Here is a 19503-nt window from a genome sequence, read left to right on the forward strand (position 1 = left end):
AACAATGCAGGCTTTCTAAGGAGCTCTCGGTGCCCCTGACACCCGATTCCATGGGCTCAAAGCCTTTTGTTCTGCCAGCCTGACCTCATGTCCCTCTCGCCAACAGTACCATAAGAAAATGGCACCCCGCTGCCCTCAGTGACTCTGTATAGGAAAGGAATTGTGCAATCATTTGAAAAACTAAAACAAAACATTGTGGACAGATCCTCTTGTGCAACTACTGTTTTTTTAAGAGCTGGCAGTCTGTTGGTATTAATATTTCGTACTTGTAGTTCAGTATTTTCACTGCTGCGCTACACCCTGGTGTGTTAACTCAGCTCAGCTGGGCCGAATGTGAAGCCCCCTCCTCCCACCAGACACGGACCCTTTCAGGGAAACACCGCGCTGGTTACCGCTAGTGAAGATGAGGCACTGGAGGAAGAGCAGCGCGTTCAGGAAGTGCTGTGCTCTCTGACAGGAAGCCAAAGAGCGTTCAGCAGTATGATGATGCCAAATGTATATCACACTGAAGACAGTGTGGCAGCCAGCCAGGTCCTGAAAAGCTGGAGCACAAATGCGGATGGGTTGTGTGGAGGGGGCAGCTGGAGGAGGAAAATCAAGTGTGGATCCATTTGGGGGGGGGGGGGGGTGACCCACAGCCCACAGAGGACGAGTCCATTCCTCCATACAGGAGACTCCCAGGGCTCCAGAGAGACTGGGAGGCACAGGCCCCAAGGGAAACAGCACGCCCAAGCTGTGGGCAGTGCTTATACACAAGCGCACGTTCTCGAGGCACAGTGCCTCCATCCGCTCTCCATGCTCTTCCTTTAGAAGTACAACAGGTTTTTTCAAAGATAAGAAGAAATCCACACATTTACATTGCGCCTTCCATTCTAAAGCATCCCAGAGAGCTGCGCACAGTGTGGTACACTCCCCCTGCGGGCTGTTCCCAATGTCCCCTCTTGTTCCCAATGTCCCCTCTCTAACGAGGAGATTTCGTGCTGCAGCAGTCAAAGTCACGCGTGTGCAACACAGTCAGTCACGCATGATCAATCAATCAGAACGACAGCAAAAACAGTTAATCCAGTTTCAAAATCGTCCTGCTGGTTCCGCCCAGCACAGTGATGGGAAGACCGAAAGAACGACCTCTGACCTTTCCCAGGGGAAGCAGGTTATCTCTGGGCCCCCCCCGAGTCGCAGGTAAAATCAATTGATGAAACAATTATTTTTTTTACATATAGTACATTCTAGGGTTCTAACAAACTAACATGAGAAACACACTTGTAAGTACGCTGTGTTCTACAATTAAACAGACATTTGAATTATTGGGCGGCACAGTGGAGCCCAGCGCTGGGGCCCTGAGTTCAATTCCGGACCTGGGGTGCTGTCTGTGTGGAGTTTGCATGTTCTCCCTGGGTTTGTGTGGGTTTCCTCTGGGAGCTCCAGTTTCCTCCCATGGTCCTAATGCATACAGGTAAATTAATTGGTTACTGGGAAAACTGGCGCTGGTGTGCATGTCTGTCCTGCGATGGACTGGTGTCCGGGGTGTGCCCAACGCCTCTTGGGATAGCCTCTAGGTCTCCCCCACAACCCTGAACTGGAAATGGAAGAACGGATCTTAAGTCTCCAGACTCGGATTATACAGCCGTGCAAGTACGAGGACGAGCCAGAAGTGTTGGTACGGCATCGCTCTTAATTAGGGAGGAACTTAACGCAGGACACAGGACCGGGACACAGCTCTAGCACTCAGGGGAGCTAATTAACCGCTGGGGTTGTGTGTGTTATGAGCGTCATGTCAACTGTGGGCAAGAAGAACAGACAGACCACCTCCCCACACACACACACACACACACACTTCCGCTGAAAGGTTTAAATAACACCAAACTCCGCTGCAAATTCAAAAGGGGAACAAGAGTTCTGAAGCCACACCAAGTCTCATGTGAAGCCAAGGCAAGTGGAACATCTGCACAGGAGTGAAGACCCTCTCCGGAGACATGGTACGTACCGACCTCCTGCAAGAGCCGCCCGTCTCAAAAACCTTGCAAAGGCCCGGGACAGACCGACAAGACCGTGGGAAAGCGGGGAGCAGCTGTGAACTGATTTCATCAGGTACGGGCCAGACAGGAATGAGGCCTCCACTGCCTGCCGGGGACAGCTGTGGTTCCAACCCCATCCCGTCAGGCCCTTCCCAGATGGAGCCGCAGTCCGGCTCACCGGGTTGCCTTTGGCGCCCCAGGCTTCTCGTCTCACCGGAGCTCTGACCCGGTCGGGCCGGCCCCGTGACAGACGGCCCGCTCTGCGCGGTGTAGCTCAGCACCTCCTCGCGTCCTGCATCCCCGCGCCCAGCGAGCGAGGCGCGCTCTGCCCTCGCTAAGGGTTATTTCTAAGCTGCTTTCAAGGTTTGTGGGTCTCCGGGCTGGTCCTGCCCGTGAGGAAGAAGCAGGGGTGCAGTGCGTACTTGCTGAAGAGTGAGACACAGACAGAAACTTACATTTACTGGCAGGCCCCAAAGCTCACTTGTCAAGGTTTTTATGCCTCTCAGTCTATAATTCGCATTTAACAACGAGAAAAAATGTCAAATAGACACACTGAGTGAATTCATTCGGACTATCGAAACATACATACCTTTTCCATCCATGCACCATGGAAGTGCATTTGTGTATCAGAATATATCGACTAGCTATTCGGACCGATAGATTTGAATGTGCGCAGGGCCTGATGCAGACGAGCGCCGAGGTGTTGACTCCTTACCAGTTTATATTGTGGAGTCTGCATGAAGGCGTCGGCTGTGTTCCTGGTAATGCGAGCTCGGGCGCACGCGTGCTCCTGGTGGAACAGGCCTAGTCACTCGATGGGGGAGGAGGGCGCCAGCTGTGCACCCCAAAACAAGGCGGCGCCCCATGAGGAGCCACTCTGGCGCCTCTCTGCCCGCCGCTCTGAATCAGACACGGGCTTGTCCAGACGAGAAGTAGAGAGGAGACCGACTGCCGATCTTCTGACCTCCTCTCCGCAGGCTTCTCCGCGAGGCGCGGCCGCTCTCCCGGGGTTCCTGGCCGTCCTGGTGTCCCTGCTGCCCCCCGGAGCCGCCACGTACCCCCCCTTCCTGCCCTGCGGCAGCCCGAGCCCCCAGACGGTGGACTGCGCGGCCCACGGCCTCACACGGGTGCCCCTCTTCCACGCGCCCACGGGGGCGGTGACGGCTCTCCTGCTCTCCGGGAACCACATCTCCCGGATCCCGGCGGACGCCTTCTCCCGCTTCCGCCGCCTGGAGACCCTGGAGCTGCAGTGGAACGGCCTGCTGCGCCCCGGCGTTCCCAAGGCCGGCGGCCCCATGGCGCTCGCCCAGGGGGCCTTCGAGCCGCTCGCCCAGCTCCGGAGCCTCGACCTGCGGGGCAACGGCCTGCGGGCCCTCCCGGTCCTGCCCCCCTCCCTGCGGACCCTCGACTTGAGCTACAACCAGCTGCTGCTCCTGGAGCTGCCGGCCCGCCCCCCCGCCCTGGCCGCGCTGCAGACGCTCCGCATGGACGGCAACTGCTACTACAACAACCCCTGCGGCCACAGCCAGGGGGCGCTGCGCGGCTTCCTCGCGGGCATGGGCCGGCTGCGGGAGCTGTCGCTGGGCCACAACAACCTCACCGCGGTCCCCGGTGGCCTCCCGGCCGGCCTCAGGAGGCTCGCCCTCCACTACAACCAGATCTCGGCCGTCGCCCCGGGAGACTTCGGCGAGCTGGCGAGCCTGGGCTCCCTGGACCTCAAGGGGAACTGCCGGAGGTGCGAGCACGCCTCAAGCCCCTGCATCAAGTGCGCCCGCAGTGCCCTGCACCTGCCGGCCGGCTGCTTCGCTAGCCTGGGCTCCCTGAAGAGCCTGAACCTGTCCGACAACTCCCTCGCCTCCCTCAACGAATCCGTCTTCGCCCCCCTGCGGGGACTGGAGGAGCTGCTCCTGAGCGATAACCTCCTATCCCGGACATCCCCCAACGGCAACGATCTGATCCTGGGGAGCCCGGCCTTCCGCAGCCTTCGCCGGCTGAGGTCCCTCGACCTCTCGTACAACTACAGGCGGTTCACCGTCTTCCGGAGGCTGGCCCTCACCGAAGACTTCGCGGGCCTGGCGCGGCTGCAGAGCCTGCAGATCACCGGCTGCTTTTTCCAATCCGTGGACAACGCCTCCATCGCGCCCTTGGCCGGCCTCCCCGAGCTGCGCCGTCTAAACCTCCGGCTGAACTTCATCAAAAACATCGAGCTGCACATCTTCGACAGCCTGGCTGCCCTGAGCTACCTCGGGCTTTCGGACAACGAAATCAGCTGCACGCGCTGCCGGGGAGCCCCAGGAAAGAGACCGGGGCTCCCCGACCATCTTCTGACCTCCGGCTCTTCCCTCCAGGCGAGAGGGCTCATCGCCCCCGGGCCGCAGGTGGGCCTCCCTTTGCCAGAGAGCTGCACCAGTCGCGAGACGCTGAATTTGATGAGGAACAATCTCGTCTACGTCCAGAAGGAGCTCTTCGAGGGCTTCGAGAGCATCGAGTGTCTGATCCTGTCACACAACAGCATCAGCCAGTCCTTCAACGGCAACCAGTTCAACCTCCTGAAGAGGCTGAAGCTGCTGGACCTCTCCTACAACAGGATCGACCTGTACTACAAGGCGGCTTTCTCCGAGCTGCCCAGCCTGGAGGTGCTGGACCTCAGCAACAACAACTACCACTTCTCGCTGAGTGGAATGGGCCACAGGCTGGACTTCATCGCGGGGCTCTCCTCCCTCAGGCTCCTGGACCTGGGCTTCGACTCCATCAGCGACCGCATCAGCACGGCGCTGGCCAGCTCTTCCCTGAATAAGCTCGTCTTCAGGCACAACCGCCTGCAGGACATGTGGAACAAGAAGATTTATTTCCGGTTCTTTCAGAATCTCACCAACCTAACCAGCCTAGACCTGTCCAACAATCTGCTGACTCGCATTCCGCCTGAAGGGATCTACCATCTTCCCCCAACCCTGAGGGATCTCAACCTCAAGTTCAACAAGCTCATGTCTTTCCCCTGGGAGGCGCTGAGCGCCTTTCCGTGCCTGGAGGTCCTGGATCTGAGCTACAACCGGCTCTCCGCCCTCTCCCGAAGCCTCCATCCCGGCAGCTACATCCCCCTGGACTCCGGCCTCCGGAGCCTCAACCTGTCCTCCAACAGGATCCACGCCATCGACCGGGACTTCTTCAGGAATGCCACGGCGCTGGCCAGCCTGCTCCTGAGCGACAACCAGCTGGAGCAGGTGGACTTCACCGACTGCCTGCTGCTGCGCCTGCACGTGCTGGACATCCGCCGGAACCGCCTGGTCTGCACCTGCGACTCCTCCTTCTACGAGCTCCTCAGCAAGTTCAACTTCTCCGTGCCCGCCCTGACCAGCCAGGTGACCTGCGGCTCGCCGGACAGGCTGAAGGGCCGCAGCGTCTTCAGCCGGGACGCCCTGCTCTGCCCCGACAGTCTCAACGCGAAACACTTCCTGCTCTCGTTCACGCTGGCTCTCCTGCTGACCGCCCTGCCGGTGCTGAGGCAGGCGCTGGGCTGGGACGCCTGGTACGCCTTCTACGTCTGGGTGGCCAGGGCCTGGGGCCTCTTCTACAAGGGCGGCGAGAGCTCGGCCTACGACGCCTTCGTGGCGTTCGACAAGGAGCAGGAGAGCGTGGCGGACTGGGTGTACAACGAGCTCAGGGTGCAGCTGGAGGACAGCGGGGCCCAGCGCTTCCGGCTGTGCCTGGAGGAGAGGGACTGGCTGCCCGGGCGCTCGTCCATCGAGAACCTGCACGAGGCGGTGCAGGGCAGCAGGAAGACCGTGTTCGTGCTGCCCAGGGCCGGGCCGGCCGGCGGGCTGCTGCGGGAGGCCTTCTTCCTGGCGCAGCAGCGGCTGCTGGAGGAGCGGGTGGACGTGGCGGTCTTCGTGCTGCTGGAGAAGGGCCGGCGCGGGAGCCGCTACCTGCAGCTGCGCAGGCTGCTCTGCCGCGAGACCGTGCTGCTGTGGCCGCAGAACCCCCACGCCCAGGGCTACTTCTGGCACCGGCTGCGCCGCGTCCTGGGCCGGGACATCCAGGCCAGCTACGACCGCAAGTTCAGCCTCAGCTTCGAGGCCTAGCGAGGCCTCACTGCCTGCCTGCCGGGCCCCAGCTCCATTCACTCCTGATCCCGGAGCGGCGGGCCGGGCCAGGTTTTCTAGGCAGCTTGGAAACTTCAGTGAGCCGGACTGTGGAGAGAGACACTGACCAGGTGGACGACTGACCCAAACCCCGGGGGTGGAGTGGAAAAACCTGAACGGACTGTGGCCCTCCGGGGCCAGGAGGTCAGAGGGGTAGATGCAAGGGCAGTTCGGAGACGTGGGGAAACGTCACGGTGCCGTCAGAGCTCCCGCCAAGACATTCAACCTTCAGGGCCCAAATATGTTGAAGTTCAACCCCGCGACTGATCTGCTCTGGCTGGACTCGAAGCCTCTCCGGTCCCGTTAACCGGCACCTGAATCCAGTAGCGTTGGGTGCCCAGCTTCTCTCTCGCTTCCCGACTTAAGGAAGAATGTATATCTCTACTGAACAACAGAACGGTGGCGTACTTACGGGGCTGATCTGTTTCACATGGAGTTTGTTACGAAGGCTGGGAACAGATGACAACAGCCACCAACACCAAGCGCCACCGACCTCAGCTGTCAGTAATTTCCAGTCACTCTATTTTTCTTCCAGAAAACATCAGAGATACTGTACATAAAGCCCCTTCTCTCCCTCGTATTCATGTGTTTGCCTCTCCTCACTGCAGGGGGGTCCCAGCCTCCTCGTCCTCTGGCCAGGAGGCCAGACCTCAGTGTTTCCTGCGACTCACTTCCTTCCTGGGTGTCGTTATTCCTAGCGAATTTCGGTTTAGCCTCCCGCAGCTACCCGACAGCCCATCAATAAGCCAGTCCCCTGCGGAAATCGTCCTGTGCGTGCCAGTCAAATAAAAAATCATTCACAACTACCTGGGCGTGCATCTCCAGCGCACCAGGCTGCTGTCCGGGCTATAGGAGGGCTATATAGCCCTCCTCAAACTGACACGAATGAAAAATGTGCCGATTGTGAGTGTGGTTAAACCAGCGGTTTGCCCCAGCGTCTCGTTTGGTGTACAAGGTGAAAACACTGAGGCCCTCCAAGCCCTGCCTCTGTGCTCCTTACCCTGTACGACCACAAACTCTGAACACCGATGTCTGCCGCTTTGATCAAATAACTCCATAAACTGATGACCGGCTTTGAAATGTTGCCCCCAATTAATTGTTTAATTAATTCATACAGTGTCCTTCATGCATTTCTATCACTGCCTGCGTGAAGACATCAGTTCTGTTGTACCTAACGCACACACAAAAAAGAGGAGCTGCTAACAGACTAGATTTCTGAGGCAGGGTGAGGGAGGGGACAGTGCCTGCATGTTCTTCCCTCTCAAGCCATCGCCAGGAAGCTGTTTATCCCAGAAGCACAGGGCATACAAAGGAATGCAGGGACAATTTAAGACCTCAGTCAAACCAGTGAGCTTCTTTTAGGAGATGGGAGGAAGGACAAAACCAGGGCACCCAAAACATAACCGGTGTGGAAAGGGGCAGAGCATGCGAGCTCCATACAGAACGGCTCCCCCCACCGGGATTCGAACCCAGGACCCGAGGATTGAGAGGCAGCGGCACGAGCACACAGAAAGAAAGAGTGGGAGAGACCGCGCGCCGCGTCCGACGGCTTCAGATCTTTATTCTGCTCGGTGACTCGGAGGGCGAGACAGCTGGGCAGTGCGCTGGCAGACAGGACAGCAGCTGCAGGCAAGGCGGGGGCTAATGCGGGCCCTGAAGGTACAGTGTCTGGGCACGAGGGAGCAGTTGCCGGGTCAGATACAGGCGGCATTCCCAGCCCATCTCTTCCAAACCCTGCAATCGGAGTCTGATTCTGCTGTACAATATATTACACTCAATGCTTTTCAGAGGCAAATATACATAAAACAAAGGCTTGAACATCCTATTTCTGGAACAGTTATTATTGGTCACTGCAGTCTCAGCTTGCTTATTTCAGTTATGAAATAATGTGCAAACCTCAAAAAAGAAGAAATAAGGAGATGATTAGCCTGGCCTATTTTACAGTCTAGCTTAGGTCTACATACTTGTATAAATGTGACATTATGACAGGTAGTAGTAATAATTAAATAGTAGTAGCAGTAATCTGTGTACTCTTCCCATCATGTATTAAAACAATAAATTACACCGCAAGTAGCTCACAGCCTAGCACCAGGCAGCAAGGCGCCACATTCACACACAAAACAGAACTAAAAAGGGGAAGCCAAAGGCCAGATGGTTCCGAGAAATATAATAAGAAGTACATATAAATACACGTGAACCACAATAACGATCTAAATCTAGAAACGGTCAGAGCTGACACCAACAGTGCGTGTCCACAGAACACTGTCGTGTGCGATTATAAAGAACATTAAAAACATCACAAGGAGCAGAAGGGCTCTCTGCACTGTTCTAGTTTGTTCTTGTGTGTCCGGACTGTGAGTAACTCTTGTATTGTATGTATTGTACTATTATTATATAATTCGTTACACTGTGGCTGTGTTGTGTGTGTTAAGCTGCTGTTGCACTGCAATTTCCCTCACGGGATCAATAAAGTATCTATCTATCTGCACGCCCAGCCTGTACAGCAATTAAATGATCGATCTGATCTCATTCAGCTTTCTCAAAGGAAACCCAGCTGCACTGCCTGTACCATGCTCCCGCAGCTCTTTGTGTAAAAAAAGCACCTCTGTTCTCCGTCCTAAACGCACGTCCTTGTAATGCGCTGACCTCGAACCTCACGAAGATTGCACACAATTCCCAGGTTAAAAAAAACACTTCCCTGCTCTGTCTGGAGACAGAAGCAGCATCTCTTTTCAGTTTTTTGTCAATTTATTGTGGATTTTTTTAAAACGTACAGTTAGGACAAACAGTAAATTTAACGCAGGGAAAACAGAAATTGTCGTACCTATTTACAGAACCAGTGTCGCAGAGACTAACCCGTAACTCTGTTCATACCCCCTGGACCGGTAGATTCTGTCCATCACTGATCGGGGTCACTTAACCGCAGCTCTGCGGCACCAAAGCTCGGTCCACTCCCCCAGCAGAAAACCGGGCAGCAGAGAACTGGGGAGAGGGCGCAGTATAAGCAGCATCCCGCTGACAGGCAGAGATTCAGTCTCGCACAGCAAAGAGTTCACCAGCGGTCACTCAGCTGGTCAGCCGGTCACAAGGTTCGGAGAAAAGCCACTTCCGCAGAGGCTGCAGGCCAAGCGCGTCCTGGACCAGAGTGGGTGCCGAGGCGTGCGAGAAAGCCTGCCTTCAGGACTCGGGACTTGACAGCAGAGCAGTCTCGGGACAGCAGGAAAGGGGTTCCAGGTTCGACAGCGTAAACTGGACAGTGCAAACCTCGAGGGAGGGTAGAACCAGGGATGGCGGAACGGAAGGTCACAGATCCCGAGGTTATGAGCAGCGCACAGAGGGAGTCTGGGCTGAAACGTCGAAGATATGACACGTGGGACTCGTCAGGCGGTTTAGGTGGAGCTAGCAGAGAAACCATTCACTTCGCAAGATCGTCCCGCCCGTCAGCATACGCGTTAATGAGGAACACTCAGAGACGGCTCTCTTCTCAGAGGCGGCACATTCAACACGAAGATGAACCACGTTCTGGTACACGCAAATGAGGAAAACAAGGAACCGAGAGAACTACAGCATTAGGAGACCTGGCCGTCAGAAGTTTGGAAAAATAGTTAATAAAAGCAATCTTTACATCAGACGCTACAAAATATGAAACCCGTTATATTTTACATAACTTTTTACATAGAAGTATAACACCTAACTTGGGATTGGCACACAGGTTTGTTCTGACAACATGTACTAACCCAGGCTGTGTACGCATGAAAGACAGACCCCGCGCTTCTGGAACTTGTCTTTTAATGAGCGCCGCGCGCGCCATGCTCTCGCGTCGGGATTCGCAGCGCAGCGTCTCGGGGTGACCCGCTCCGCCTGCGCCTCCCCTCCGCGCTGCGGGGACGGAAGATGGGACTCCGAGGCTCATCTCCGCCGGGGGGGACTGGGGATGGGGGGCATCCGGGTGTTCCGCAGGCTTGGAAATCCCGGGAGAGGGATGCGGCTTGCGGGAGCGGCAGCAGGGTGGGGCAGGCAAGGACGATGATGCGGCGTAGCGCCCGGAGCGGGAAGGCGTGGGCAGATCTGTGCGCGCTGGAGGTATGGGGGGATGGGAGAGGGGGGGCTGTCCGGTGGCCCCCTTCTCCCGGCCGGACTACTTGCACAGAGACTCCAGCGTGTCCAGGGTGCGCTTGAGGTCGCGGATCTGTTTGGCCAGGCCGTGGATCGGCTGCATGGAGCGATCCAGCTCCTCGCAGCGCGCCATCAGGGTGTACATCCCCTGCAAAGACAGCAGGCGGCCAGCGGGACATCAGCAACGCGGGCCGGAGGAGAAGAGCCTGGCTCGTACCAGGTGACCGGACACCACACCATCAAGATCGGCTCCGTTTACCGACTAAACCAGGTAGATCACAAGTCGGGTGACAATATCCCACTTCTTCAAAAACAATCCTTACACTTCTATAGCGCTTTTCTGGACACTACAGCCAAAGCGCTTTACAGGTCATGAGGATCCCCTCCACCCCCACCAGTCCGCTCCCCACACACCAGCTCTCAGTGGGGAGGAGAGCAGACTGATGAAGCCAGTTCAGAGATGGGGATTATTAGGAGGCCATGACTGGTAAAGGCCAGGGGGGACATTTGACCAGGACACCGGGGTGATACCCCTACTCTTTTCGAGAAACGCCCTGGGATTTTTAATGACCACAGAGAGTGAGGACCTCGGTTACTCATCCGAAGTACGGCGCCTTTTTACAGTGTAGTGTCCCTGTCACTATACTGGGGCATTAGGACCCACACAGACTGCAGGGTGAGCGCCCCCTACTGGCCCCACTGACACCTCTTCCAGCAGCAACCTCAGCTTTCCCAGGGGTCTCCCCTCCAGGTACTCAAACCTGCTGAGCTCCAGCGGGCTGCCAGCTGCGAGTTGCAAGGTGATATAGCTGCTGGCTATTCTTGGCATGATCATGAGCGGCTAGTCCATCTGATACACCCTACATTGTTTTACCTGTTGTATATTGCACACACCTGGTTTTAAGATGAGCCTTATCAAATAATCATTTCCATGTGCAATCACTTCACAGTCAAGAATGTAAACAGCAGTGCAGGTGAGCTGATTCGCAGTTAACTGAGCTCCTAGCTCTGGCCTGGTCATGCTGGCTCCAACAAAGTACCCAACCCAAGTACAGGCCAGGCTTAAGAGACACACTGGCAGCCTGAATACCACCCGCACATCGCAAGGCATTTTTCTGCAGCTCATATAATCAAAACCCACTGTGAAATTGAATTATCCAGAAGAAAAAAACCTGGTTATACCTATACAGTTAGTCAGAGGAATATGGCGGTATTCCCCTTTAAGAACAGAAGCGCCTGCAAGAACCCTCCCTCATATTAAAGCGAAGAGTAAACAGAATTGCAAGCACTGAGCCTCCGAGGACAGACAGACGTGAGACGTTTTGCTCCCACAGGGTAATCGGAGCTGTTCTGGTTTTTGGCAGAAGACAAGGGGGGGGGGGGAGGGGGGGGGAGAGTTTGGCTCAGGAATGGCCAGCGCCTTCAAGCCAGACAGAGTCTCACCTTTATGCTCATGTCCACAGACTCGCCCAGGCTGTCCACGGAGTCCCTGTACGTCTGGATGTATCCCACGCTCAGGGCGGTCATCTGCAGAGAGACACACAGACGAATCAGCCTGAAGAGAATTTCAGTGGCTGGCACTGCAGCCTGGCAGCGCTGGGGCCCTGAGCCCCATTCCAGACCTGGGGTACCATCTGCAGGGAATCTGTTTGCTCTCACCATGTTCGTGAGAGTTTCCCCTGGGTGCTCCAGCTTCCTCCCACAGTCCAGAGACCTGCTGGTGGGTTAAACTGGCATCTGGGAAAACTGGCCCTGGTGTGAATGTGTGTGTGTGTGTGTGTGTGTGTGTGTGTGTGTGTGTGTGTGAGTGAGTGAGTGAGTGAGTGAGTGAGTGAGTGAGTGAGTGAGTGAGTGAGTGAGTGAGTGAGTGTCCCTGTGATGGACAGGGGTCCCGTCCAGGGTGACCCCGTTTCTAGCTGGCCCAGGCTACAGCCCCCCCCGACCCTGAATTGGATGAAGCGATTAAGAAATAAACAGGAGGATGGTGTTTCACATCCAGCATCAGTGCCAACAGCCTACTTGTTTGCACATACACAGACAAACAGGAGTCAGCTGTGCGTAGTTTCAGTTTCCTGTCTGTGCTTCTGCAGGTCTGCTCGCTGTGCCTGCAGGCTCAAGACTCAGTCAATGCAGTCACATGCACGCCTCCTGGGGGTCTGGTAACACTGGTTTTTCTTCAAGGTTAGTGGAGTCGCACAGAGACCACATTCAGACCAACGGCCCGATTCACAGAAAACCACGACAGGTAACATTTCAGGTGCTCAATACTTATACTGCTTCGTGCAAGCTACTCCCAGGAGTTCAAGCAGGGAGCTGCAACAGAACAGGTCAACTCTATCCCACGCTGAAGAGAGAAGAGACATAATGTTTTGGCTGTGGAGCCTTCTTCAGGTGTGACATGCTGGGTCTCTTTTCTTTTCCCTTCAGCATGGAATAAAGCTTATATTGCTTACTCCAGGGAGGGGGGGGGGGGGGGGGCCGGGCGGGCGGAGAGCCCGGCGGGCAGACTCACGTTCTGGATGGTGCTGTTGAGGCTCCGCATCATGAGCTCCACGCTGTGCGCCACGTCCTGCGTGTGTCTCTGCAGGTCCAGCAGCACCCCGGGGTCAATGGGAGGGATGTCTGCCAGCTTCCTCTGAGGCCCCCTGCTCCGCACTGAGCTGTCCGCTGTGGGGGGGGGGCGGGGGGAGGGGGTGAGGGCAGAGGAACAACAAGAGAAGGGGGAGTGAGACGGCATGGCGGAACAGCTCCCCCCCCAAACCACAGGAAGGGTCTCTGTCTACCACCGCCGCGGCCTCAGTTGCCCAGACACAAGTCCCCACAGGACCCTGGATGGTCCCCCTGAAACAAAAACCTCACGACAAGCTCACGACAAGCTCACGCCGCTGGCGGTTCAGAAAGCAGAGCGGATTCACGGGGACAACGCCAGACGCTGATAGTTTTGTTTTCTCCTCTGCTGGGCTGCTGGGCTCGGTGCTGTTCCCTTGAAAGCGTACTTCTCAGCTTCTCGGGTGGGGCTGGTGGTTTAGTTTTGCCCGGACGATGCCGACTGAGGAAACGCAGCCCCCCTCCTGCCTCCCCACCCCGCCCCGCTAACCAGCCCCCCACCCCTCCGCTGCACTCACAGTCCAGGCTCTGCCGCGAGCTCATCTTGATCTTCTGCTGCAGGTTGTTGGCGACGAAGTGCGTGAGATCGCCGTCGTGGCTCACCGTGCCCTCCAGCTCCAGGGCGCTGGAGATCGTGGCCCTGCGCCCCTCGGCCCCGGGGCCCTGCCTGTCCCGGCCCCGGGGCCCCCCGCACACCTGGCTGATCCCATCCAGGCTCTTGCTGTCCTGCAGCCTCCCCACGATCCTCTCCCGTTCCCCCCGCGGCAGGGCGGCGCCCCCTGCTGGTGCGTTGCGCACGTGCACCTGGGCCATGACGTGCGGAGGGCAGGCAGGCAAACTGGGGGCCCGCAGGGGCCCCTGGTTAAAGGGGTTCACTCTGTTCTTATTCTTTGGGGAACTAGGGGAGCCCCGCCCCTCCTCCTTGTCTCTGGGGTCCTCTGCGGTCCTGGGAAGCTCCTGGCTCTGAGCGCAGGAGGCCTGCAGGTCACTCAGGTCTTCCACAGTCTCCGTGGGCGTGCTGCTGGCTGTACTGGGCTGCAGAGGAGACGCAGAACTGGTTACAGACGTCACAGCTGAAGTGTGAGGCGGACAAACCGGACAAGAACACTTCTGCCAACATACCAATCCACCCATCTCCCAACTGCTCCTTGCAATTCAGGACTGCGGGGGAGCCGGAGCCGGAGCCTATCCCAGCGAGGCACGGGCACAAGGCAGGGGGCGCCTCGGACAGGACGCCAGTCCACTGCAGGGCAGACACACACGCTCACACTCACACTGGGGCCAATCTTAAACTACCAGTAAGTCTTTGGACTGTGGAACCAAACCCACTTGAACATGGGGAGAACATACAAACTCCACGCAGACAGCACCCCAGGTCCGGGACTGAACCCAGGGCCCCAGCAATGCTGACCTCCACGACATGTTAAACACTATCAAAAATCAAGCAATGGTTTCCAGTGGTTTATGTGGTTTGTAAGAGCGCCCGGCCCCTCACCTCGGGAGTGTCTTCACTTCCTTCCAGATCTTCCTCCTCTCCCAGCTCCTGCCCTGGGGGGTCCGGCTCCGCGGCCTCAACGTGGGGCGCGTTCTGGCACGGCCTGCTGCCCCTGCCCCCGGGTCGGCCATCTCGGATGGGGTCCTGCCGGGGCCCTGCCGCCAGCGGGCACCCCGAAGGCTCGCAGGGAGGGCGCCCCGGCTCTGTCTCAGTCTCAGTCTCTGCGTCCGACCGCCCCCGGTCCCCGCGCTCCCCCCGCGGCACATGAGGGTGGGGGGCGCAGCCGCACTCCTCCCCGCGCGGCGGGGCTGGGCCATCGCCGCCGTGGAAGCATGGGGGAGAGCCCTTGCGCCTGCAGTCCGCGCCGCCGGCTCCTGCGACCCCATTGGCTGCCTCCTGCACGCCGCTGCCCAGCGCAGAGGAGTGGCTCATTCCTCCACCTCCTGTTGCACAGAACAGCAGCAATGAGTGAGAAGGCCCCCCGGCTCCCGGGGAGTACAGAGCCTGCCGGCCGAGGGGGTCCCCCTTTTCAGATCAGGAGCTCTAGACTCCTGGCCTGGGCGGGCAGCGGCCCTGCCTGTGATGTATTCCCCAGATAAAACCTCCAGGAATCGAGAGTGCGCGGCAGTATCCCGTGCCGTCCCCCATGCAGCCGAAGGGAAGATCTTCCTGCTCCTCCGCGGAAACGCAGCCGGTGTTCTGCTGCCTGGACCGGGCGCCCAGGTCACGCGTCCTCCGGCGGTCTTCTGGCTTCCCCTGATGCGCCTCACTTCTGTCTTCCGGCCTCACTGATCACCTGGAGATCCAGGGGCTCGGAGATGATCCTTGCTGGCTTCTACCAGCTTCCCTCTGCCCAGCGACACCCCAGCGCACGGCGGAGGTTGGGGTTGGGATTATGAGACCCAGTTATCTGATGAGCACCCGCCACTACCCCCCCGAGGCATCCCTGGCACACCCAGCTGCTGCTCGGAGTGTGTCGGAGGATCAATGGCTCTGACTGGAACAGCACATCAGCCCTTCCCCACTCTCTCTGCACACGAGAGCGGAGCAGGAGTGAGCTGTGCAGTCACAGTGAGCCAGGACTGGACATTTCAGACTGGGCCAGATAAAAGGAGTAATGGAAAAAAAATGGATCTATTTTAAACACCAGTTGTCGGGCACCTCCTGTCTGTGGTAGCGCCGTCTGCTGACTGAAGCTTCCTGTACTTAGTTGAGCTGATCTTGTGACTGAGCTAGACTATTTCAATCCCAGGGTGTGTCCACTCAGGGTTTTTTTTTTAAGACTCTTGCAGGGTTACCGGTTCTATACAATGTCTGAGCGTTTTTAAAACCGAGTCCCTGCAGACACACATCACTGCAGTTTCAAAACCTACAATTCCCCACCAGAGCACACATCGCCAGGGAGGAAACAGCCTCGTCCTAAAAAAACGGGGAGATGAATGCCCACCTCCTCTGAACCATCAGTTTTACAACCGCTCTTCCGATTTCACTGTGAGATTCTAAGTCTCAGCGCCGTGTGATACGAACGCATCTAATCGTCTATGAATGAGTTAATTACTAGAGCCGCAGTCGTGAAGATTAAGGTGCTGTACCGCAAGAGCGACCGTTCCGCAATCAGCAGTCACCTCTAACACGGTTCCGCCACAACATTACGCAAACACCGCACCTGGAATCTCGGCCGTGCCCACTGCTAGAAAACAAATTTATGTTAAAAAAACGAAAACTCCCTCCTTCCCCCCATCGAAAAGGCTCCATTACCAGTTTAATCCCCCCCCTGCTGGAGGACGGCTGTGTCGTAAATGAATACGCGCTCCTCCGCACTGCTCGGGAAATCGGATGAAATAAAATGTCAGCGTTGTATTTAGAAACGCGCTGCGGCCAGCGACTGCCTGGCCAGCACAGAGAGCCGCCGTTTCCCCGTTTTAAGGACGGAAACAAACGGTAGCTGGAAGGATAAAATGTCTATGCGCCGAGGAAGCGGTGACAACCCGAGGCCTCGACCCTACAGTAAACTCGGTTCTCGTAGAATATTTTAAGACCTCGACAACTTACAGTTTGCCCTGGCCGTTCCTGGTGTCAGTCCCACTGTGTGGGCGCATTAAAGGCCATCCCCGATGTCAGCTTTTTTAAAATAAACACAAATAAATCACTTACTGCCGCGCCTCCTTCCTGGATGAATGTTGCCAGGAGACCGCGTCCTACCACAATAATCTCCCGTGCAACAACAACAGAGACATAAAACGTCCGTTCCGGGCACCTGGCGGTGCAGTGAAAGCGGATGACTAGAGTAGTTCCCTTGGGTCAACTGACGTTACTTTTAAGAGAGGCGCTAGGATTTCTGATCGTACTTAGACTAGAGGGAATCCAGTCGACTGAGCATGGGTTCTACTAATAATCAAAATAACTTAAAAAATAAAATCGTTAAACCTTTTACATTTCAACCAAGACGCGTTCTTGATTTATCATTACAATAATAATGGGTTCAAGACTGAGATTAATATTATTTCCGTCATGGTTATTCCGGCAGCATTTTCGAATGTCTACAAAAACACTCACGGACGACAATGGGAAGATGATGCACGACGGAAACGGAGGTCTTGGATCACCTTAAGCTGCCATATGTCTAAATGTTCAGTAATTTTGGGAAGCAGTGTTTTAGCACTGCTGACTGACAACGCTGGGGCCCTGGGATTAATTAATGGGGTGCTATCTGGAGTTTGTAAATTCCCCCTGAGTTCGTGTGTGTTTCCTCCAGGTGCTCCAGTTTCCTCCCACAGTCCGAACACATGCTGAGGGGTTTAATTGGCTTCCAGGAAAAACTGGCCCTGGTGTGAGCGTTTGTCTGCTGTGAGGAACTGAGTCTCTTTAGTCGGAAGGGGGTGTCCCACACTGACAGGCTGGAGGAACTGAGTCTCTTTAGTCTGAAGGGAGTGTCCCACACTGACAGGTAGAGGAACTGAGTCTCTTTAGTCTGAAGGGGGTGTCCCACACTGGCAGGTAGAGGAACTGAGTCTCTTTAGTCTGAAGGGGGTGTCCCACACTGACAGGTAGAGGAACTGAGTCTCTTTAGTCTGAAGGGGGTGTCCCACACTGACAGGTAGAGGAACTGAGTCTCTTTAGTCTAAAGGGAGTGTCCCACACTGACAGGTAGAGGAACTGAGTCTCTTTAGTCGGAAGGGGGTGTCCCACACTGACAGGTAGAGGAACTGAGTCTCTTTAGTCTGAAGGGAGTGTCCCACACTGACAGGTAGAGGAACTGAGTCTCTTTAGTCGGAAGGGGGTGTCCCACACTGACAGGCTGGAGGAACTGAGTCTCTTTAGTCGGAAGGGGGTGTCCCACACTGACAGGCTGGAGGAACTGAGTCTCTTTAGTCTGAAGGGAGTGTCCCACACTGACAGGTAGAGGAACTGAGTCTCTTTAGTCTGAAGGGGGTGTCCCACACTGGCAGGTAGAGGAACTGAGTCTCTTTAGTCTGAAGGGGGTGTCCCACACTGACAGGTAGAGGAACTGAGTCTCTTTAGTCTGAAGGGGGTGTCCCACACTGACAGGTAGAGGAACTGAGTCTCTTTAGTCTAAAGGGAGTGTCCCACACTGACAGGTAGAGGAACTGAGTCTCTTTAGTCGGAAGGGGGTGTCCCACACTGACAGGTAGAGGAACTGAGTCTCTTTAGTCTGAAGGGAGTGTCCCACACTGACAGGTAGAGGAACTGAGTCTCTTTAGTCGGAAGGGGGTGTCCCACACTGACAGGCTGGAGGAACTGAGTCTCTTTAGTCGGAAGGGGGTGTCCCACACTGACAGGCTGGAGGAACTGAGTCTCTTTAGTCGGAAGGGGGTGTCCCACACTGACAGGTAGAGGAACTGAGTCTCTTTAGTCTGAAGGGAGTGTCCCACACTGACAGCCTGGAGGCTGAGGCTAGTAGTCTTGAACACAGCTTACTACGAGGCCACCTGAATTCAAAATCCTTAAAGGCCCCTCTCAGAAGAAGCGATCCCAGCAAACCTCTTCAAACGTGAACCAGAAGACATAAGAGAAAACTCTAGGCAAGTGTATTTCAGACCAAGAGCACACAGCACTTCTTTACACAGAGAATGTAAGAGATTAAAAGTCCCTTCAGCGTGCAGCTAGTCGTGGCCACACGGAACTTAAGAAGAAACCCAGCCGTTGATGTTTGTAGCTATACTTATCATTGCAATTAGATGACGTTACCAGTCTGAAGCTAAGGCATCGACCACAGGGGGGAGACAGAGACTCATAGTATTTAAAACACGGGCGCAGATGGAAATCGTGTGGGAATTTCTCATCTCTCATCTGTCGGAACAAATCTCACTTCAAAAACACTTCAAAACTTCGCGTAACGAAATCCCTCTTTCGTGCTCTAGTGTGCTGGTATATTAACGCGGGAGTTGCAGTGTGTTTTTGACGTGTGTATTGAACGAAAGAAAAGGTTTTCTGTGACAGTCCAGACGCCCCCACTCAGCAATGCCTGCTGGGAACAGCAGTGGCCAAGGGTGTGAGTCCTGAGTGAGACCCCCCCTCAGCTCCCAGGCCAGGGCGGGAGCCCTCCTTAATAAGCATGACCGCACCCACCAGACAGGCCTTAATGACCCATTCCTTGCCGCCTTTAACTTTAACGAACGTGTCCATTAACAAGTCAATATGCAGGCGCTGCGATGGCAGGCAGTCTTTACTGCCAGGTGGGCAGGCACTCAGGGGAGAGCCACTTCACCCCGGGACTGGAGGGGGGGCACCCTCTCTAAACCTGCTTCAGGGGGGGTCGGGTGGAGGTCGTTGCAATTAACCCTGTCGATGATTAAGAGCACGCCCTGGGACCATCCAGCACGCTGTCGTTAATGATTCCCCCAGGTGCTCCGAGCTCAGGACACGGTTTTTAAACGCACAGATAGCACAGGTTCAAAGCCTTCAGTCCCAGGCTCTTCTAGTGCGTCGAGTCTTCTTCTTCACTCTTCATGCGTCCAAAAATGGGCTGCGCAGCCGTAACGTTGTGCTCATTCCTCATTCTCTTTATTTCTACAGAGGAACATCATCGCCATTTTTTTCCAGAGCTTTTAAAGGCTGTTCAGAAAGGTGGGGCAAGAGTCACGTTTCGAAGCGTTATCACTCCTCTCCC

The 19503-nt window shown here is 56.1% G+C and overlaps 2 protein-coding genes across 3 annotated transcripts; one reads left to right on the forward strand and one right to left on the reverse strand.

The window, feature by feature from the left end:
- The first annotated feature begins 2830 nt into the window (after positions 1–2830).
- On the forward strand, positions 2831–8641 carry LOC148835519 (toll-like receptor 9). The gene has a single exon (XM_088915818.1). The coding sequence runs from the start codon at positions 2831–2833 to the stop codon at positions 6092–6094; it is 3264 nt and encodes a 1087-aa protein (XP_088771944.1). The 3' UTR covers positions 6095–8641.
- A 242-nt stretch (positions 8642–8883) lies between these two features.
- On the reverse strand, positions 8884–16583 carry borcs6 (BLOC-1 related complex subunit 6). 2 transcript variants are annotated; one of them, XM_088916746.1, is made up of 6 exons: positions 16527–16583; positions 14373–14815; positions 13396–13912; positions 12783–12937; positions 11714–11797; positions 8884–10418 (listed from the first exon to the last, which is right to left on the reverse strand). In XM_088916746.1, the coding sequence occupies exons 2-6, from the start codon at positions 14802–14804 to the stop codon at positions 10293–10295; spliced, it is 1314 nt and encodes a 437-aa protein (XP_088772872.1). In that variant the 5' UTR covers positions 14805–14815; positions 16527–16583; the 3' UTR covers positions 8884–10292. The 2 variants fall into 2 exon arrangements, with proteins under 2 accessions (XP_088772872.1, XP_088772873.1); XM_088916747.1 differs by lacking the exon at positions 16527–16583 and adding an exon at positions 16425–16475.
- Between the last annotated feature and the right edge of the window lie 2920 nt (positions 16584–19503).

This window comes from Atractosteus spatula, chromosome 5 (genome assembly GCF_055471065.1).
Source record: "Atractosteus spatula isolate fAtrSpa1 chromosome 5, fAtrSpa1.hap1, whole genome shotgun sequence".
Taxonomy (NCBI): Eukaryota; Metazoa; Chordata; class Actinopteri; order Semionotiformes; family Lepisosteidae; genus Atractosteus; species Atractosteus spatula.